This window comes from Ornithodoros turicata, unplaced genomic scaffold (assembly GCF_037126465.1).
Source record: "Ornithodoros turicata isolate Travis unplaced genomic scaffold, ASM3712646v1 Chromosome44, whole genome shotgun sequence".
Taxonomy (NCBI): domain Eukaryota; kingdom Metazoa; phylum Arthropoda; class Arachnida; order Ixodida; family Argasidae; genus Ornithodoros; species Ornithodoros turicata.
Window position 1 is genome coordinate 154,070 of NW_026999374.1, and position 22,627 is coordinate 176,696.

Below are 22,627 nucleotides of genomic sequence, written 5' to 3' on the forward strand. Positions count from 1 at the left end.
AATGCAGCTGCTGTACCCGCCTAGCATCCCAATTTCCGTGTAGGTGTTGAAACTTAATGCCTCGTCACGAAACCGCCATCCGTAGTTGCAACAGAGAAGGCATTCCACGAATTGCGTAGTGGAAAGGAGGGAGAGAACGGGGCACGTTCGTGAGAAAGTGAGACTACGCAGCAGTTAGATGTATACAGGGGCATTTGCCACTCGTCACGCCAGCATTGCATTAGGGCAAGGTCGCTTTGTAAGGGTAGTTGGTCAGTAGGAGTGTTGATTTCCGTGCAGTCAACGCAGTCAATAGTCGAATAGTGTGATATGCATGAAGGATGGTCGTTAATATATGAAATAGGAGGGACCAAGAACTGCATCCTGTGGAACTCCCGAAAGGACAGGAACAGTTGAAGGACAGACAACGGGAGAGACTGGAAACGAATGCTTGGAAAGAAATTCAGTTCTGCAATGGTCGACATACGGGTCGAGAGAGATTTCGTACACAAGTCTCGGGTGAGGCACCATATGGAAGGCTTTGCGGAAATCTAAGAAGACAGCCTCGGTCTGTCTGTGGAAGGTTGGCAGATGTGCAACATAGTACAACAAAAAAATGTCCGCCTCTTTCAGGATGCGCCCGATCCCAACTGTTAACTCCCTCCCAAACCAGCTTCCCTCCAATTTCGGCAAAATCCAATTTCTCCCAAAATATGTTACTCATACATTCTTCAGTAACATGCTTCCCCCCTTCATTGGCACCTCAAATGCTTCTGTTTTCAGACTTGTAAGACTTTCCTTCAGAGTTTAAAATTTCCACTGGATATCTGCCAATCAATCAGGGATTTGTGTTGGCAATCAGGCCATGGCTAACTGGCATAATTGAGAGCATGTCGAGACTAGCTGAGGCGGCTGTGTTGCTTCACTTTTCCTAATGGAATTGTTGGACCAGGATTCTCTGGATTGTTCTACGGCTGTCGTCCACGCTTATGATTTATGGGGGACAAACTTGTGTAGGCCAAAAAGCTGCTAAGAATAGTCGCCCTTTTGTATACAGCCCTTGTTCACTTTAGGTACAAATTGCATAACCAACAACACCCGACTAGCACCCGAGTTTACCCTTCCGAATCTTGATGGGGGGGGGGGGGTCATTTAAACCGAAAAATTCACTACGGTCGTAATCATATCGCCGCAGCCACATCTCGTGGATGGTCGGCGAGTTCCAGAGGCATTGGGTCCGCAGCAGAGGCGGAGAGTTTTCATTTTCCCTGGGGGGGGGGGGGGGGGGCAAGGGCGCTCCGCGAAATAAGTACTCTGGTGGGGGGATATGTTTATTAAGAAAAAAAGAAAAGTAAGCCAGATGGATGTCGGCGTGTTATTCCAAAAGGGGGAAGACAAAAAAGAAAAAGAAAAAGAAAGCAAAAGGAAACAAAAGGAAGGAAAGAAAAGAAAAATGAACACAAAACTAATCACACACTCTGGCGGGATCTTATGATGTATGCAGAACTGGTATAGAAATAAGAGGAAGGAAGAACAGAAAAAAAAAAAGAAGAACAGAGAGAACGTGAACAGTGAACATGTGCAGAACTGAAGGCATTACGCCTTTGAAAACTGAGTGCAAAAGGAACAAAATGCATTGAATCCTCGGTGTTTGACCCGAAATGCGCGCAATATTATGAATATGGTCAATGAAATGGAGCAGCGGGAGTTGAACCAGCTCCCAACCGATATGTGTTCCGAAGATTCTACCGTTGCACCTCACTGGCAGCTGCAGGTACCTTTTCGACTGCTTTCGTTTCATTGATCTGATTGCTTTGGGCGAAATTCAGTCAATGTGTTGTGTCATCCTCTGTGTTTCTTCGCCTCACCTTCTACTGTGATAATGAGTATGGTGTGCGGATACATATTTTACAAATTGCAAGATGCATTTTTGGAGTTGGTGCCTCTTCGCTCTTTTGACCCGGGCACTCCGAGCCCCAAAGGTTGGTGTCAGTCTCTTAGCGGGACTTCCGGGGGAGGCGGCGCCCCCCCTAGTTCATGTTCCGGGGGGGGGGCAAGGCCCCCCCCCCGCAGTCGGCGCCTATGGTCCGCAGAGTATGGGTCATCATCCAGCATTAACTCGTCGCCGCTACCGCTAACATGTTCGTCAGAATCTCCCCTAGAGAGAGAAACATCACTCTCGTTTTCCGACGCCATGTTTGCTCCCTTCGCTTCGCGATCGCCAAACAGGCGCGCGGCTCGCATTTGCCCAGGGCGCGCGCTGATTGGCCTTATCCGGGTGACGTTTCCTCCCACTTTTAGAGAGCGAGGGCGCAAGGATTCCGGTTTCTTTTTCATCGGATTGCGCGAAAAGTACGCCGCGGATCGAAATGGTATTTTCGGGCCCAGTTCAGTGGTCGGCAAGGAATTAGAATTCGCATTAGTTTCGAAATTGACCTCGGAGAATGCGACTGTCCCTTTAAATTGATAATACCTTCATTTACTACGGTACTTCCCTCAAAGCCACCACACGCGATGACGTCATGTCTGCTTTCTCAATCATAGCATAGACTATAAATGTGAGTTCACCACATTCTATATTACATTTACTTAAAAGATATCATATGCCTAAGCATGCTATACTACTATACTATACTAGGTTACTACTTAAGCCACGATTCATCATTTACGTGTTGGTTGTACGCACTGGTGTAGCTCTATTCCTTCAGTCTTACTCTAAACCCACATTCCCACACCAGGAGGCGACACTTACTCGGACGACAAACAAAGGCGCGGTGAAGGTAACGCCAGGCTCCCACAGCTCCCCATAGAGCCTGTAGCAGCACTAGTGCCATCGGATGATGGCAGCTCAGTTTGAACGTGAGCGCGCAGAGCGCGATTAAACTAGTTGTTCTCCGCCAGTCACCGGGTACGGTTGTCAGTCCTTTCCTGCGCCACATTTGGTGACCCGTGACGCAGGAAAGGACTGACAACCGTACCCGGTGACTGGCGGAGAACAACTAGTTTAATCAAACTCGCGGGCCGATCACTGATGGTGGCAAGCGATCATGGCCCAACCCCCAGCCGCCTTTTCGTCGTATGTGACCGCGTTGCTGGATACCGCCTCCTGGTTGATACCGGCGCTGAGATAAGCGTGCTCCCAGCATCGGCCGCAGATCGTCGCCGTTCGCCCAGCGGCTTTAACCTTCAAGCTGCCAACGGTACCGCAATCAAAACGTACGGACTCTTTGACGTTGGACCTTGGCCTGAGGAGGACATTTCGGTGGGTCTTCGCTCTTGCGGACGTCTCGCAGCCTATTCTAGGCGCCGATTTCTTGGCTGCTTTCAACCTGTCCGTTAACGTCCGCCATCGACGCCTCCTTGACAACCCCACAACGCTTGCAGTGAAGGGCCTGTCTTCTCCGGAAGTCCCAACTGGTATCCGCGCGCTACGTCCCGCTTCCCCGTATGACGCGCTCTTGGACGAGTTTCCGGACATCACCAAGCCCTGCAACTTGAAGGCACCGGTCAAGCACGACGTGACCCATCATATTACTACCACCGGTCCTCCAATCTCCTCCCGCTTCCGCCGCCTCCATGGTGACCGCCTGGCTATCGCCAAACGCGAGTTTGACCACATGCTGGACTTAGGTATCATCCGGCAATCCTCCAGCAGCTGGGCATCCCCGCTACATATGGTGCCGAAGAAGGACCCAGGCGATTGGAGGCAATGCGGCGATTATAGGGCTCTCAACGCCAGGACTATTCCAGACAGATACCCTCTACCTCACATCCACGATTTTACTGCCAGTCTTGCGGGCTGCACCGTCTTCACGACCCTGGACTTGGTGAAAGCCTATCACCAGATTCCGGTGCACCCGCCTGACATACCTAAGACGGCCGTCATAACACCCTTTGGACTCTTTGAATTTGTCAAGATGCCTTTCGGGTTGCGCAATGCTGCACAGAGCTTCCAACGCTTCATCAACAACGTCCTGCGAGGCTTGCCTTTCGTCTACGCCTATATTGACGACCTCCTCATTGCAAGCGCCTCGCAGGAGGAGCATATTGTGCATCTCCGGCAGGTATTCGCACGTCTCCAAGACCACGGCCTTGTCATTAACGTTAAGAAGTGCAGTTTCGGGCAGAGCGAAGCGAAGTTTCTGGGGCACCATATCGATCAGCACGGCGTTCGTCCTCTCGAAACCAAGGTGCAGGCCATTCATGAATTTCCCCGTCCGCAATCGGTACGGCAGTTGCGACAGTTCCTTGGCCTGCTGAATTTTCATCGGAGGTTCATCCCCGGCTGCGCACGCATTGTCCAACCGCTCACGGACCTCCTCCGGGCGCCCAAGTCGGCGACCTCCCCGTTGTCCTGGACGCCGGAAGTCGAGGCCTCATTTGTCGAAGCGAAAATCGCCCTTGCCAATGCAACACTGCTCGTCCATCCAATTCCTTCTGCACCAACCCGCCTCATGACTGATGCCTCTACCACGGCTGCTGGCGCTGTTCTACAGCAGTTCGTTGATGGCATGTGGCAGCCGCTTGGTTTTTTCTCCCGCCGCCTCAAGCCCGCCGAGACCCACTACAGCACGTTTGGGCGTGAGCTTCTCGCTGTGTACGCGGCCGTGCGACACTTCCGCTATCACCTGGAAGGGCGTGACTTCCACATTCTGACCGACCACAAGCCGTTGTCATATGCATTCTCTGGCAACCACTCCGGCTACTGTGAGCGTGAGATCCGTCAGCTTGGTTTTATCTCCGAGTTTTGCACCGACGTTCGCCATATCCCCGGCGTTGACAACTCGGCAGCTGACGCTCTTTCACGCATCAATGCCGTTCCCTACTTGCCATCCCCGGTGAGCGTCAGTGATCTCCTCAACGCCCAGGCTAATGACGCTGAGATCAAGGATTCCCTCGCTGGCGAATCCTCCCTCGTCCTTCAAAAGATACACCTCCCTGGTTGCGTCGACCCTCTTTTCTGCGACGTGTCCACTGCGCATCCTCGCCCCCTCGTACCCGAGCCGCTACGCCGCCGGATCTTCAGCGAGTACCACAGCCTCGCCCACACCGGCGTGCGCGCTACACAGAAGGCCATTGCAACCCGCTACGTCTGGCCAAATATCAATAAGGACATCCGAAGCTGGACCCGCTCCTGTCTTGCTTGCCAGCGGACCAAAGTTGAACGCCACATCCAGACGCCACTCAAAGCGTTCCCCACGCCCGCAGGCCGGTTCTGCCACGTTCATTTGGACCTCGTTGGCCCACTTCCCTCTTCACTCGGCTGCCGGTATCTCTTCACCTGCGTGGACCGCTTCACGCGCTGGGCAGAGGCTGTACCCATCCCAGACGCGACGGCGGACACGGTCGGCCGCGCGTTTCTACTCGGTTGGGTCGCCCGTTTCGGGTGCCCTGACATTGTGACCACCGACAGGGGACGCCAGTTCACATCCCGCTCCTCTTGAAAGTCCTCATCCCGCTCTCCGTCTCTTCTGAAAGCTATCGGAGCCAAGCACATGATGACGACGGCCTACCACCCCGCCGCAAACGGGATGGTGGAGCGGCTGCACCGCCAGCTAAAAGCCGCTCTCTGTTCCCAGCCTGAGCCCACTAACTGGGTTGACCATTTGCCATGGGTGCTCCTCGGCCTACGCTCCTCGCTAAAGCAGGATCTCAAGTGTAGCTCGGCGGAGTTAGTCTTCGGCTCCCCTTTGCGCTTGCCTGGTGACTTCCTCGATCCCAGCCCGAAGCCTCCCCTCGCCGGTGACGACTTCGCAACGCAACTCCGTCAGCATTTCCAGGCCGACAAACCCGCCCTACCTCGTCAGCCTTCCCATAGGAAGATTTTCGTGCACCCGGATTTGGCCAATGCCTCTCACGCCTTCGTCCGGGTGGATCATGCCAAGCCACCCTTGACCCCTGCATATGCTGGCCCTTACAAGATACTGGCCCGCAGCGACAAGACCGTAACAGTCCACCTTAATGGCCGCCGCGAAACCATCTCCCTCGACAGGGTCAAGCCCGCTCATCTTGAGACACTCGTCGCCCCTGTGCATCTCCCCGACCTTCCCCCCAACTGTGCAGGCCCTCAACGCCCACGCTCTGTCCCTCTGCGCAATGTTTCCTGGCATTCTCCCCTGGTTACCACCAGGGTCTAGGGGGGGAGGCCTGTAGCAGCACTAGTGCCATCGGATGATGGCAGCTCAATTTGAACGTGAGCGCGCAGAGCGCGATTAAACTAGTTGTTCTCCGCCAGTCACCGGGTACGGTTGTCAGTCCTTTCCTGCGCCACAAGCCCATAGTTTGAGATAATTCAGGCAACACTGGGCATGCAACCAATGAAAATGAACTATGATGCCTACCATTCGGCCAATCAGGAGTCTCTCAGTTTGGCTCCGTACTGGCTACCATCGGCTTTTACTTTTACTGGTTTTCATGCCCAACGCTCGTTATTCCGTATTCCAGAACTACTAGGCAAATTTTGGACAAACAACACATTTATTTGAAACATCGTACTGACTCAATAGTCTGACATAAATATTCACCGTGCGTACAGAGTCAAATCGTTGCGTTCGTTGACCAAGTTCGAACTCGCAAAGCACACGCACACTCTACTTCCTGAAGCGAGAGACGCTCGCACGAGTGCGTACGATTTCACATTGAGCATCTCCTTTCGTTGATCGCAGTGCGAAGGTTTCAACGAAGAGCGAAATGCTTGTCGCACGGACACCGAATCCTGTCTCCGTTGTGACTGCATTTGAAAACGCGACGGCGCTCACAAGTGTTCCTCAGGCGTCAGCTCACCACTGCATTCCAGTTCTGAACTCGAGAGACTGTTCGTACTTAGGATACTTGTGTCGGGAAACATCACAACACGCGCTGAGTTACTTTGACACACTTAGGGCCGTATTCCCAAACCACCCGCAACTTCGCCCTAAGGGCGCCCGTAGCCCAGGGACCCTTGAGGGCGAACATCCCCTGAGGGCAGCATGCGTTTCTCAAACGTAAATGTGCACGCGCTCAGCCAAGGGCTGGCCATCGTGAGGCTCGAAGGGGATTCGGCCCGATTCCTCATAGAACGAAGCAGAATCGCATGCGCACGACCGCGCTTCATTTCCGCTCCGACGGCTGTCGTCTGCTACTTTGGTATCTGCTGGCGTTTGTCTTGCAAACTTCAGTCAGTATTGTGTTCAGATGTTGTATAACTATTGGGTATTGCGAATATGAATTATACGCATCTCATCATCGTCTCTTTATGTGTGTATGTGTCTTGCGCTAAAATGGCAAGATTGTAACAATCACTGGATGGGCGGACAAGGGAAGCCACGATTGTCCATGGCCCTCCTGATGTTGAGACGTTGGTATAATGCACAGACGACTTCGACAAGCAGTATCTTTCTTTGAATTCATATTCGTCGTACCGCTCAAGATGGTTTTTCCCATTCCCGCATTCGTCGCACCGTCGGCATAAAACCGTTATGGAATCGCTCGACGCGATCCATGAATGAGATCGCACATGTCCTCCATGTTTGTTTCGAGGCGAGCGTCCCTCAGGGAGCGCACAGGGAGCTCGCGAGCTTGCTTGGCTGGCGCGCGCCCTTAGGCCACCACTTGCAGATACGGCAGCTTTGGGAAACGAAATTCTCCTCCCTCAGGGCCGGCGCCTACATAGGGAGCCCTCAGGGTTGTTTGGGAATACGGGGGTAACAAATCTGCGACTTCTCTTTGAACAATGCGGTCATATGGTGCTCTCAACTGACATCGTCGAGACGCGAGACGACGCTGCCACTTCTCTCCCTTCTGTTCTCGTAACTTCCCGCCGGACAGGCAGCCCGCTCAAGAATGCTCTTTTGAAACTTTGCCAACCAATAGCGGAGCGCGCAATGTCCTTCGGCCAATGGGTATCAACTATGATGCCTGACGGAGCCGCGAAGATGGGGAGCTATGGGGGCCGGGTAACGCCTTATCAGCCTTCCACATAAGCCGGGATCCCGTAAGTGTCCCTCCAGACCCCGCCAGGTTGCCGATGGATATCCAACTCTTCAAGTGAACATCACTGGAAGTCCAGAGTAAGGTGAGATCCCCAATGCGTATATCTTTCACTATTATTTATGCTGTGTTGTAGCGTTTCACTGTGTGGTTTCGATTTTTTTTACTGTTCTCACTGTGTTTGTAAATTGTTCTTTACCAACTGCATAGCGTATTTTTAGAAGCGGGATTTTCTTGCGTTTATCTTCGCTGATCCTGTAACTCCTCTGCTACTCATAGTGTATTAATCTGTATCGTCACAGTAAATAACGTACGCTGCATCCGGGAGGTGGTTACTTAAAACCCCCAGGGATCACCGCGTAGCGTGCCCTTGCTTCTCCTTGGATTAATATAAAGCGTCAATCTTACCGATGGTTGCTCAGAATTCCCACCTATTTGTGCCGTCTGCCTTTTTCTGCTTTTTCGGCGGATGTGTTACGGTTAATTCGAATGTTCGTCATTGATGCTAATATCCTTCAATATCTATTTAGTTCGCCCATCATTGCCCTCTTATCGTCCCGCGCGATCTGTAGCATCCGCAGTGGGGAACAGTTAATCTCACTTGCCATCCCTTCTCGTGTCAGGTGGTGTCTTTCTGAACAATTGCTGTCGGCTTTTTTCTCATAGTTCGTTAAATCAAGTGTAAGTTTAATGATGTCCTCGCTAGGAAATGTCACCTTGGGTGGCCTGGAGGCGCAAAAAACAACTGATAAGACAAGAAGAACCCTTCAAGGCATGACGTCAAGTACCCACTCGAACCTTATCTCTCCCTTAGCGACCGTGAGGTGACTGTCCCCCGTATTCCCAACCAACGCTGAGGGCTCCCTATGTAAGCGCTAGCCCTGAGGGAGGAGAATTTCGTTTCCCAAAGCGCCCGTATCTGCAAGGGGCGCCCCAAGGGCTCGCGCCAGCCAAGTAAGCTCGCGAGCTCCCTGAGGGACGCTTGCCTCGAAGCAAACATGGAGGACATGCCCCCGTATTCCCAACCAACACTGAGGGCTCCCTCTGTAACCTCTAGCCCTGAGGGAGACGAATTTTGTTTCCCAAAGCGCCCGTATCTGCAAGGGGCGCCCTAAGGGCACGCGCCAGCCAAGTGAGCTCGCGAGCTCCCTGAGGGACGCTTGCCTCGAAGCAAACATGGAGGACATCCCCCGTATTCCCAACCAACCCTGAGGGCTCCCTATGTAACCTCTAGCCCTGAGGGAGACGAATTTTGTTTCCCAAAGCGCCCGTATCTGCAAGGGGCGCCCTAAGGGCACGCGCCAGCCAAGTGAGCTCGCGAGCTCCCTGAGGGACGCTTGCCTCGAAGCAAACATGGAGGACATCCCCCGTATTCCCAACCAACCCTGAGGGCTCCCTATGTAACCTCTAGCCCTGAGGGAGACGAATTTTGTTTCCCAAAGCGCCCGTATCTGCAAGGGGCGCCCTAAGGGCACGCGCCAGCCAAGTGAGCTCGCGAGCTCCCTGAGGGACGCTTGCCTCGAAGCAAACATGGAGGACATCCCCCGTATTCCCAACCAACCCTGAGGGCTCCCTATGTAACCTCTAGCCCTGAGGGAGACGAATTTTGTTTCCCAAAGCGCCCGTATCTGCAAGGGACGCCCTAAGGGCACGCGCCAGCCAAGTGAGCTCGCGAGCTCCCTGAGGGACGCTTGCCTCGAAGCAAACATGGAGGACATCCCCCGTATTCCCAACCAACCCTGAGGGCTCCCTATGTAACCTCTAGCCCTGAGGGAGACGAATTTTGTTTCCCAAAGCGCCCGTATCTGCAAGGGGCGCCCCAAGGGCTCGCGCCAGCCAAGTAAGCTCGCGAGCTCCCTGAGGGACGCTTGCCTCGAAGCAAACATGGAGGACATGCCCCCGTATTCCCAACCAACCCTGAGGGCTCCCTATGTAACCTCTAGCCCTGAGGGAGACGAATTTTGTTTCCCAAAGCGCCCGTATCTGCAAGGGGCGCCCTAAGGGCACGCGCCAGCCAAGTGAGCTCGCGAGCTCCCTGAGGGACGCTTGCCTCGAAGCAAACATGGAGGACATCCCCCGTATTCCCAACCAACCCTGAGGGCTCCCTATGTAACCTCTAGCCCTGAGGGAGACGAATTTTGTTTCCCAAAGCGCCCGTATCTGCAAGGGGCGCCCTAAGGGCACGCGCCAGCCAAGTGAGCTCGCGAGCTCCCTGAGGGACGCTTGCCTCGAAGCAAACATGGAGGACATCCCCCGTATTCCCAACCAACCCTGAGGGCTCCCTATGTAACCTCTAGCCCTGAGGGAGACGAATTTTGTTTCCCAAAGCGCCCGTATCTGCAAGGGGCGCCCTAAGGGCACGCGCCAGCCAAGTGAGCTCGCGAGCTCCCTGAGGGACGCTTGCCTCGAAGCAAACATGGAGGACATCCCCCGTATTCCCAACCAACCCTGAGGGCTCCCTATGTAACCTCTAGCCCTGAGGGAGACGAATTTTGTTTCCCAAAGCGCCCGTATCTGCAAGGGGCGCCCTAAGGGCACGCGCCAGCCAAGTGAGCTCGCGAGCTCCCTGAGGGACGCTTGCCTCGAAGCAAACATGGAGGACATCCCCCGTATTCCCAACCAACCCTGAAGGCTCCCTATGTAACCTCTAGCCCTGAGGGAGACGAATTTTGTTTCCCAAAGCGCCCGTATCTGCAAGGGGCGCCCTAAGGGCACGCGCCAGCCAAGTGAGCTCGCGAGCTCCCTGAGGGACGCTTGCCTCGAAGCAAACATGGAGGACATCCCCCGTATTCCCAACCAACCCTGAGGGCTCCCTATGTAACCTCTAGCCCTGAGGGAGACGAATTTTGTTTCCCAAAGCGCCCGTATCTGCAAGGGGCGCCCTAAGGGCACGCGCCAGCCAAGTGAGCTCGCGAGCTCCCTGAGGGACGCTTGCCTCGAAGCAAACATGGAGGACATCCCCCGTATTCCCAACCAACCCTGACGGCTCCCTATGTAACCTCTAGCCCTGAGGGAGACGAATTTTGTTTCCCAAAGCACCCGTATCTGCAAGGGGCGCCCTAAGGGCACGCGCCAGCCAAGTGAGCTCGCGAGCTCCCTGAGGGACGCTTGCCTCGAAGCAAACATGGAGGACGTCCCCCGTATTCCCAACCAACCCTGAGGGCTCCCTATGTAACCTCTAGCCCTGAGGGAAACGAATTTTGTTTCCCAAAGCGCCCGTATCTGCAAGGGGCGCCCTAAGGGCACGCGCCAGCCAAGTGAGCTCGCGAGCTCACTGTACGCTCCCTGAGGGACGCTCGCCTCGAAACAAACATGGATGACATGTGCATTTGTGGATCGCGTCGTGCAATTCGAGCGTTATACCCTCACGGTGGTATTGCCGTAGTGACGGTTCGACGAATTCGTGACTGGGAAAACTACCTTGTGCGGTACCACGAATATGAATCGAAAGAAAGATAAGTTGGGCGTGTGCATGAACACTACAGACTATACTGAACATCAGGAGGGGCCACGGACAATCCTGGCTTCCCTTGTCCGCCCATTCAGTGATTGTTACAATCTGGCCGTTTAATACAACACACACACACACACACACATAAGGAGACGATGGTGAGATGTGTACATATCATATCCGCAATATCCAACAGTTGTACAACATCTGAATACTGACATGAAGTAGCCCACCATACATGAAGTTTGCAAGTCGAACGCGAACAGAACAGGAGAACAAGAGATAAACTGATGTTCTGAGGCTGGAACAACATAGAAGGGAACATAGAAGACAGAGTGAGAGTGAGTGGCTGGTTTGTCGTCCCATCAGATGACGCACCCCGAAAGTCGCTGGAGAGGCGTGTTAGCTTAGCTCAATTGGTAGAGCCCTGGACCGGCAATCCAGAAGATGTGGGTTCGATCCCTACAGCTGGCTAACCTTTTCAGTGACTTTCATCTTTCATCAGAACAGGAGAGATACCAAAGTAGCAGACGACAGCCATCGGAAGCGGAAATCAAGCGCGGTCCTGCGCATGGGCTTCTGCTTCGTTCTACGAGGAATCGGGCCGAATCCCCTTCGAGCCTCCCGACGGCCAGCCCTTCGCTGAGGGTGTGCACGTTTGAGAAACGCATGCTGCCCTCAGGGGATGTTTGCCCTCAAGGGACCCTGGGCTACGGGCGCCCTGAGGGCAAACATCTGTGTGTGCATCTGTGGATCGCGTCGCGCGGTTCAAGCGTTACCCTCACGTTGTTATTCCCGTAGTGACGGCGCGACGAATTCGGGACTGGGATCACCACCTTGAGCTGTACGACGTATGAATTCAAAGAAAGATACTGCTTGTCGAAGTTATGTGTGCATGAACACTACAGACTATACTGAACATCGGGAGGAGCACGGACAATCCTGGCTTCCCTTGTCCACCCACCCAGTGATTGTTACAATCTGGCCGTTTTAGTACAACACGTACACACATAGGGAGACGATGATGAGATGGATACAAATCATATCCGCAGTACCCGAGAGTTTAACAACATCAGAGCACAATATTGACACGAAGTTCGGAAGCCAAACGCAAGCAGAACAAAAGATACCAAAGTAGCAGACGACAGCCGCCGGAAGCGGAAAGGACGCGCGGTCCTGCGCATGCGCTTTTGCCTCGTTCTACGAGGAATCGGGCCGAATCCCCTTCGAGCCTCCCTACGGCCAGCCCTTTGCTTAGCGCGTGCACGTTTACGTTCGAGAAATGCATGCTGCCCTGAGGGGATGTTCGCCCTTAAGGGACCCTGGGCTACGGGCGCCCTGAGGGAGAAGCTGCGGGTGGTTTGGGAATACGGGCCAGTGTAAGTGTTGCTCACATAGGGCACAGAGACGTTGCAATATATAATATTTTTCCCTTCTAGCTTAATTGATACCACGGAGTGAAGACTAGGAGATGAAACTTGACTCTCTCCCGCGACCAGAGAATGTACGAGGGGCGCGTGCTCCGCTGCCCGGCCCGCAGTGCCATCTGTTGCACGAGGACGCAGAATTTCCGAAGCATGCGGTCACGTGATACTGTCACTTGTCCGTCGGCGTGACTAACCCCCGTATTCCCAAACAACCCTGAGGGCTCCCTATGTAAGCGCCGGCCCTAAGGGAGGAGAATTTAGTTTCCCAAACGGCCCGTATCTGCAAGGGGCGCCCTAAGAGCGCGCGCCAGCCAAGCAAGCTCGCGAGCTCCCTGTACGCTCCCTGAGGGACGCTCGCCTCGAAACAAACATGGAGGACATGTGCGATTTCATTCATGGATCGCGTCGAGCGATTCGGTTTTATGTTGACAGTACGACGAATTCGGGAATGGGAAAAACCATGTTGAGCGGTACGACGAATATCAATTCAAAGAAAGATACTGCTTATCGAAGTCGTCTGTGCATTATACCAACGTCTCAACATCAGGAGGGGCATGGACAATCGTGGCTTCCTTTGTCCGCCCATCCAGTGATTGCTACAATCTTGCCATTTTAGCACAACACACATACACACATAAAGAGACGATGATGAGATGGGTACAATTCATATTCACAATGCCCAACAGTTATACAACATCTGAACACAATACTGACATGAAGTTTGCAAGACAAACGCGAGCAGATACCAAAATAGCAGCCGACAGCCGTCGGAAGCGGAAATGAAGCGCGGTCATGCGCATGCGCTTCTGCTTCGTTCTACGAGGAATCGGGCCGAATCCCCTTCGAGCCTCCCGATGGCCAGCCCTTCGCTGAGCGCGTGCACGTTCTCGTTTGAGAAACGTATGCTGCCCTGAGGGGATGTTCGCCCTCAAGTGTCCCTGGGCTACGGGCGCCCTTAGGGCGAAGTTGCGGGTGGTTTGGGAATACGGCCCTAAAACACGTGAAAGCACGTGAATTAAACACTAGAAAAGAAGAAGATGAAACGCTTACTCGATCATCGTGCTCCTGTCGTCTGCTCAACAGAACCGAGAGGCAAGAGAATGAAATTGTTTTCCGTTGGTTTCGCTAAACAGGAAGCGCTATGTAGTTGACAAGCGCGACCTTTATTGCCAAGACAAACATCGTTCACGTTCATCAGTTTGTCTTCGTCCGTAGAGGCTACCGTACGACTCGCGAAAAGAACTGCTTTCCCCATAGCCTTCCATGCAAAAGCGCAAAATAGAAGACAGTGCCGCCGTGCCATCTGTCGCGTAAAGTCAGCAACTGCCTTTTTTTCTCCCCCCCAACGTGACAGTCTCGCGCCGGCGCTTGCTTCTATGGGCAGTTTCACCTCCTAGCCTTCTTACTCCGTGATTGATACATATTATAATACACATTTTTATTTTTGTGCAGTTTTGAAACCTATAGCTCCCATTGATGGTCCTCTATTCGGCAGAAAAGTTTTCGTTATGTTAAACCTGTAGGGCCCTGCTGTTGGTGAGATTAACCCTCAATGACATTACTGACATACCATTTAAAAGTCAGACTACGCACAGTTTATGAATACGTTGTGGATGCGATCTTCAATACAACGCAGCATGAATTTATGAAAACCAATTGTTGTTATGGCGAATTCGGGTGGTCATTTCGGAGCAACTTTTTTTGCCAGATCTCGAGCAGTCATGTACGCTTGGTCAAAATGAAGCAAATCTCGCATGTTCGCGTGGCGCTTTCCGAGCGCTCGGAATTTGCTAGCTAGCACTTTTTTTGCCCGGTCTCAAAACGATCGAGCAGCAGATTGCTCAACTGTATCCGGTGTCGTCACATCCGCACTGCAACGGTGGCGAGTGCCCTCATTGGCCCGCATGTTGAAATCACGTGGTTTAGCAGACGACAGAACTCGAAGACTTGCGACCGCGACGCCCCTAGCGTGATCCAAGTACCTAAAACTGCTAGATTCCTAGCAATCATGTTCGGGTGGCAACGGTCACGTGATCCAGCTCGGTCGCCGACCTAGCAATTTCTGAGCGCTCGGCCGTTTTGCTACGAAATGACCACCAGAATTCGCTATTAAAAAGCATGCAGCAAGCCCTGTATGGAATCTTTGAGCGTAGGGTACAAAGACTGACACGTGATCGACCTGGTGTTTCAAAGAAGTGCTGAAGAAAACGGTTTGTAAGACTCGAACACTATTATACGCTCCATTGTGTGGTATTGCATTCAGCCAGATAACATAGTTGACGGGGACTATAGCCCGCATTGCGTTGACGTTTCCTTTTTTTTTTATCGTAGCCAGAACTCGTTCAACCACCCGTCAACACGTGCCAACACAGCGAGGGCTCCCAGGGAGGTCACCTTCTTGCACACGGTTGTAAAGTGCAATAAGGTAAGTCCCGTCAGAGCCTCCCACTTACCAGAAACGACCAACTGACAAACGAACGCGTTGGCCGGAATCTGTTCCGGATAGTCTCACGCTAGATAAACATCTTGAACGTAGAACAGATTCCTTAAAAGGGTAGGAACACATTCATAATTCTGAAAGATGGAAGCCACTCAAAAGTTCAGAAAAGTCACTGAAGCTTTGTATGTACTTGCCCCTTCTATGTTGTTTCAGCCTCAGAACATCAATTGTCTCTTGTTTACGTTCATAATGCGTTTCACGTTGTCATGAACGCATTGTACTGCACGCCAGAATACTGCTACGAAAAGGAAAAAAAAAGAAAGAAAAAATAAGTCTTCTTCGTGTTGCGAGCCCTCTGACACACTCCCGAGCGAAGCGGTGACGTCGAAGAGTTCAGAGTCGCTTCCATTTCGACTGGCAGCCCGGCTTTAATAGTATCCATTTATCATCAGAAAAGCACAACAGCCGAAAAGCGTATTTTCAACGTCAACGTCAAAGTTTTAGAACCCTAACCTTCGATGCGAAACTCGCAACTCATTTTTCACACGAGACAATTCATGTTCTGAGGCTGGAACGCATATGTAGAAGGACAAACACATACGTGTTTAATATTTCTTTCATCATTTTTCACTTTCGTTCAAACTACACATGGCTGTATCGGAGGAAGTGAGGTTTCTACCAAAACTATTTCTGAGGACTTCAAACAAACAAGTTCTTTTATTCTCTTTCTCCAGGAAAGTTTCAACGATCTCTTCGTGGACATAATGACGCCTCTACGTTTCGCTGTTGTCTTCGTCCTCCTCTTTGGTAATACTAATATGGGATCTAATATAGGCTGTTGTGAAAGTTTGATCAAACCAAAAGCTCAATTTCGAGAGCTGCGGTAGTTTCAAACCGACAATTATTCTACTATAGCCGGAGGAGATGTCCTAGGATAGTACAAGAAACACTAATTTATCTTGACCCTCTACACCCCCCAAATGTTCTGTGACACCCCCTACATTTTCGACCTGTGTATCCCTTACACGGGGTGCACTTAGGATTCTGGTTTAGATACATCACACTGATAATATGTTATAATAACGTAACTATAATAATGACGCACCCCCATTTTTTCCAACACCCCTCCACGCTTAGAATTCTGCGTAAACCACTGAAAAGAACACACGGTTTTGGAAACATTGGCGGGTTCCGAACCATGGTTTTTGTCCCCGTCTTTTACCCCTAGCGGATCGCTCCAGGATAATTCAGCTTTAGTTAGATTGAAGCTTATGGCGAACCGACTGAAAAACGGCGATGTACACCCCCCCCCCTATCCTTTCCTTTTTCCTTGAACATGTCCTTCGCCCTAAGACAGCAGAAAGAAAGTTTTCTACACGAAGGCTTTCCTCGTCATTCGGTAACACGTTTAGAGAGATGAGGTAGTCACGTGCACAGGTGCCCAGGACGCGTAACAAGCTGTCGAAAGCGCGTGACGTAACAGCTCACCTGGTGCGATCCAAGTTGCGGGGAACTTGAGAGTACGAGAAACTAAAAAAATTCCCTTTCTTTTTAAGGTGTATTTGTCGCCAGTGAAGCTGCACCTGAAGGACACGAGCTTGAACGTAAGGACCTTTGGAATTATTAACGATGTTACCGTATAGCCATCATTGTGAGGACGTTTCCTTTTGCAGGTCGTGACGTTGACATGGAGGTCTGCCCTTGTGTTCAGGGTATTACATGCCCTAATAACGTCCTTTGCACAAAGTACAGCGAGTGTAAGACATGCTTCCTTCTCGGTGGATGAAAAACATGGCTGACCGGCAACCCTTAACAACGAAACGATCAATTGCACGTATATGAAATAAGAGTCCCTGGCATTCTCTTTCACCAACATGATCATGGGTGGGGGGAACTTTTGAGGGCAATAAATTGTACTAAGCAGCAGACATTGCGTTCGTTTATTTCTCTTTCGATTTTCTGTACGACTGCATTTACATGGGATCCCGTGCGCCTGCACAACTGCACGCCGTGCAGCGATAACAACACGTGCAGTCTGAAAACCCAACTTTACTGCGTAACACTCTCGCCATCAACCATTTTTCCGAACGATACATTTATCGGTTCGCAGAAGAGTGGAGTCTTTTTCTAGGAATTATCGTATACATCCAGATTGTCACGGAAAAGCGCGCGCAAATCTCGAAAAAGAACAAATCTACTGGAAAGAAGACAATATCATATTCTGAACAACGATGATCCTGAGCGTAGTAAGGGTCAGTTCTGACTTGGCGACGCGGCGCACCCGTCGTGACTGACAATGTTATGTAAGGAGTGCCTATTTCACAAGTTGGGGTGTGGGCCGGTTCATGTAGAATGCGCACCCCTCGAGACCGACCAAGGTAAGGCCAGTAGAACGTGTTATGTATTTCACACGTTCGGGAGTGTTTGAGTTTATGTGGAATATGCACCCGTCGAGACTGACAATGTTAGGTAAGGAGTGCCTTTTATCTATTTCAAACGTTGGCGTGTGGGCCGGCTCATGTAGAATATGCACCCGTGAAGGCTGACAAAGGTTATAGGTCAAGAGAGCCTTCACTTGACCTAACCTTGGTCAGTCTCTACGTGTTCATATCAATACATGAACTGACCCACTCACCAAAGTGTGAAAATTCATAAAAGGCAGTCCTTTCCTGACCTTGGCCAGTCTCGACGGGTGCATGTTCTACATGAACTGACCCACCCCCAGAGTGTGAAATACGTAATATAGTGTACAGGCCTAAACTTGGTCACTCTCAACGGGTGCATATCCCACGTGAAGTGACCCACTCTAAAACGTATGAATAATATAGAAGGCTCTCTTAACCTACCCTTGGTCGGCCTAGGACGGGTGCATATTCTACGTGAACTGACCACCTCCACGACGTCTGAAATACACAAAAGGCTCTGAAAGGCTCTACACGAACTGACCCAATACCACACGTGTAACTAACGACCCAGCACACCATTAATCAGATTCCTACAGCTTGGGACAAAAGTTTATTACGCAACACCTCTGTGCAGCATTTCTCCAATGGAGCGACAACCTAGCAGCAAGCAGGAGTAGGCACACATACTGAGAGATGGAAGGAATAGCCGGCCACCCGTTTCTTATTCGATCTCTTCGTCATAGCCCACATGGGGCTGCTCCTATGAAGAAATGGGCAGGCGCCGTGTTCCGTAAACTTTTGCCACAAAGCTGTACAACAACAGAGGATACGAAATGAATCTGCGGCACAGTGCCAGGTCCCAAACAAACGATTCAATGTGACTCGAACACACACAGGAGACTAAAATAACTGATCGTGTACTTACGAATAAAACGTGTTCCCGTGACAGAGCTGCTTTCTGTTCGGCGAGAGCCGCAGCGGGGACAGAAACACATTACCATACGTCGTTTCTACGAAGGTGCTCACATTTTCACAATAAATGGCTTTCGAAAAGCGAAATCACACGGAGAGCAGCGCGAGAAACAAAGTCTCGCAAAACCGAAACTTTAGAGAGGATCACGTGGTGGACAGGACGTAATGGCGATTTTGACCCGAGCGACCGCTAGAGGGCGGCTATGCCAGTCTGGAAGGAAGAGCCGCTCCTTGCATTTCCTTCCTCCATGGATACTGCCCCAGCGTTAAAGAGATGTAGACGCCTGAAACTCAACTGGAACTCGAGTCCTGATCGGCGATGATGGTATAGAAGCGTCAGATGTGCTGGAGAGCTCGTGGGTCCAGGAGTAAAGATCCACCAGGACAATGACATGAACAACATCCTAAAGAAGCATTTGGTCCCTCGGATCAATTTCCATTTTCGGTAACGAACCATACGTGTTTCAACGACACTCGGCGCTAGCTCACGAAGCAACGATGGTGCGCGGCTGGAGCAGAGGAAGTCTCAGTGATTTCATCTCGGCACAGGAGTGATCCCCATACAGTCCTCATCTCAATCACACTTATCTGCGGAGTATAATAAGCACGGACATGTTGTACTCCTGACTGCAGACTCCTTCGAGTCTCATTCGACGAAGGCGTGGGACAAAATGGATGACTACTACCTGCGACACATACTGTCAATTCCTTCCTGCGTCGTCATCTGCGAGTGCATCCCCAACAGAGGCGATGCAGTTAACAGGTCTGATTTATTTCGAGTAAATGCATTACGTTGAGCTGAAAATATTAGAAAATACGAATTATACAACTGAGGAGTGATTATTGAGGACAATCCGGATAGAGCTTCACCACGCGACACACGCAAGGCCAATCACTGCACAGATCTAAGGATAATCCAATAACGTCAAGTAAGAGGGGAGTAGTTGTGGTGTCCAGTCACTCCATCGCATAAAAAGCGTTCCCCCGAGACTGAGGACACCAACGATAGAAAGTCGGACAGCCCCATCGGCGGCTGTATCATTGCGCCCTTTCTCAAGAAACCCCTTCTCCTCGCAAGGCGGGACTAGTTGTAACTGCCGTAACGAACGTTTCTCAACTGTACCTGAAGCGTCAGTCACGAGAACATTTATTCATTAATTAAGCCAGCGCTGTCTCATGTAACAAACATCACAACCACATTTAGTCTCTCATACAACACACAACTGCCTCACAGTGATCGCTCCATAGTACCGAACGATTCATAGACGCTGTGTGTGTCGCATAGTCTCTTCCTCCGTTTCTGATATTTGCCTTTCGCCGTATTTCGAGTGATTTCGACGGCAGATATACCACGTCGTTGTTGACCAAACCAAAACCATGCACCCACATGGTCCCGCGGTCATCCTCGTCGTTCACAGTTGGCTCAGAGAATTGGATAGCTATGACGTAAGCCCTTTTCAAAGCCAATTATTATCCAGCAGTCTCGCCCTGCTATTTTTGCCCGATAACTCCGCCCCAGTTGTACTAAATACAGTTAGAGGTCGATGTATCTACTCGATAGTAAAGCATCGTGAGAAGGTTGTCCTGCAGAGTATTCGCTATTCACGGAAATCATCATGGTCCCTTTAAGTTCATTGATTTTCCCATCACTTTCCCGCTTACCTGGTAGTGACCTGGTGCTACAGTGTCTTGTTGTTCCTAGGAGTCGTGGTCACGCCGACACCACTGATTCAAACTGCCACCGTAAGGCACGCGTTCCTAGATGGTGGTGGTGGTGGTTCGCCCTCACATGGTCGCGCTCCTTCCTAGGTATGATCCTAGGCAGAATATATTTCACAGAATTGTGTCACCGGCACCAGTTAACTCATGCGTCGTCGTCATCGCCTTCAGCTAGTGGAGCACCCGTGAGTAACATTTTTATCATAAACGCATCCGCCACACCAGCAAAGTTGAACGACTGGCGCTGAGGTTATGTAACAGTTGCCAAACTCGGATCTCGCGTTTGCGGTGATCGCCGCGGTAACAGTTACAAGCTTGACTTCCTCCGTGTGACGCGCAAGCGCACGTTCGCTGACATTATCCGACCACCAAAACCGACGCCCACGACAGCAAACGTTGACCCAGCTCCGCTTGGGCCTACCAGCGAAGTCACCACTGTGGTACCAACTCTCCAAACTGACCAACAAGGCGACGTCCCAATGAATGAACGTGAAAGCTTTTCTTGCGATAATATGCCACGTGAGCAACTGCTGAATGGTGCGGAATCCCCTCCGAGTGAGACCGTGCCGTCCAATATTACTTGCTACGCTAAGCCTGAAGCGACGCAAGATGCATCTCCATCATCCATGGATGAAGACACAGAGGTGGGAAGCGACAGCTACTCCGCAACTTCTGATGTGAAGAGTGATGCTGCGACACATCAGCCATCTTCAACACAGCACATGAATGCTGGGACACACTTGATAAGCGACAGCGAGAGTTCTACAAGCAATGACCTAACTACATCAGGGAAACACCAACATGCTACAACGACGTCGAGCGAAGGCTCTGTTCCAACAAAGAAGAGAGCCAAGCTGGCGAGCGACTTACATCGCGAACTCAAGCGAGATCTTTTTGGAGATTCCGACACCTCGTCTGACTAGAGTATTCGTAATATGGGTCATAACAACTGGCGACTTGCTGTGCAGCTCGTACTTCTCTTTCTAACAATGGATTTGCGAGTATGCACTCTCAACGTACAGGGATTTCGAAATCCCGATAAGCAAGCGGAAGTAATTAATTTCGCCGCAGCTGCCAGAGTAGACATTCTGCTTTTGCAAGAAACTAATTTTACCACGGTGCAAGAAGTAGAATCGTTCAGACAACGTTTCCGCGTGAACTGTTTTTTTAGCCTAGCATCCACTCGCTTTACTGGTGTGTTATCTGACGCTTTCTCGACTCCAGACAGTGAGGGCCGCGTCATCGCTGTGGACATAAACATTGCGGGGAACAGACTTCGCATAGTTAATGTGTATGCCCCTGCTCAGATGAACTCCACCAATGCATTTTTCGCTGATCTTGATGTTCACCTGTTAAGCCCATCTTCTACATTTCTTGTGGGAGACTTCAACTGCGTCTTGGACGGTGTGAGAGATGTCCGAGGGCCTGGTGCTGGACGACCGGTGTGGAATGGTCGAGAGTTACTCAGAATTGTACAGCAATTCCAATTACAAGACGCGTGGGAACTAACACGCGGTAACGAATTCGTGTACACCTGGCACCGAGGACAAAGCAGCTCGCGCTTGGATCGATTTTACGTACCACAAGAATACACAAGCTATGTGCGAAGGTGTGATGTATTTGAGGTTTCCCAAAGTGGAAGGTATGTGTCAGATCACCGAGCCGTCGTGATGACGCTACGTGTACCTCAAAGAGCAGAGCGAATTCATCGACCGTGGAGATTGTCTCACGCTGCTTTATGCGACGAAGATACGATAACGACAGTGAACGAATTCTTGTCTGAAAGACTACTTGGAACAGAGACGACATTCGAGGGTTGGTCCAAGATCAAGAAATATCTCCGTCTCCTCTTCACAGCAATGGGTCGGTCGAAGGCTCGCCAGCGTACCAACCAACTAACTGTTCTGACAAAGAAGATACGCATAGCTCGACGTTCCAGTGTGCTCTGTTCGAAAGCAAAGACATACCTTGACTGCCTGGAGGCAGAACGAATGGCTCTTTTGAAGTCTAGCACTATGGCAGCGCGACTAGAATTTTTCCGGTCTCGGTCTGTTGCAGGGCCAGGGTCCTTGCGCTATCTGCGTTCCAGGTGATTTATCGATCCGGAGGCAACTACAGCTGCTGAGTACATCACTCAGTCAAGAACAGACCGCCAAGCTTTCCAACAGTTCTTTTCTCGACAGTTTTGCTCTGAGGCAACTGCAGAGGTCCCTGCCCAAGTACTGCAGTCCCTGCCCAAACTCTCAAACGAGGAACGCTTCTTGTT

At 51.3% G+C, this 22,627-nt stretch overlaps 1 protein-coding gene and 1 long non-coding RNA gene across 2 annotated transcripts; both read left to right on the forward strand.

The window, feature by feature from the left end:
• Positions 1 to 5,477: 5,477 nt before the first annotated feature.
• On the forward strand, positions 5,478 to 6,116 carry LOC135374130 (uncharacterized). The gene has a single exon (XM_064607140.1). The coding sequence runs from the start codon at positions 5,478 to 5,480 to the stop codon at positions 6,114 to 6,116; it is 639 nt and encodes a 212-aa protein (XP_064463210.1).
• A 1,819-nt stretch (positions 6,117 to 7,935) lies between these two features.
• Positions 7,936 to 17,191, forward strand: LOC135374121 (uncharacterized). Its single transcript, XR_010416766.1, has 4 exons — positions 7,936 to 8,032; positions 16,000 to 16,072; positions 16,822 to 16,869; positions 16,939 to 17,191. It is a non-coding gene; the product is annotated as an uncharacterized LOC135374121 (long non-coding RNA).
• The last annotated feature ends 5,436 nt before the right edge of the window (positions 17,192 to 22,627 follow it).

Coding starts and splice junctions, on each gene's coding strand:
- LOC135374130 (XM_064607140.1), top strand. CDS start 5,478: ATGACGACGGCCTACCACCCCGCCGCAAACGGGATGGTGGAGCGGCTG.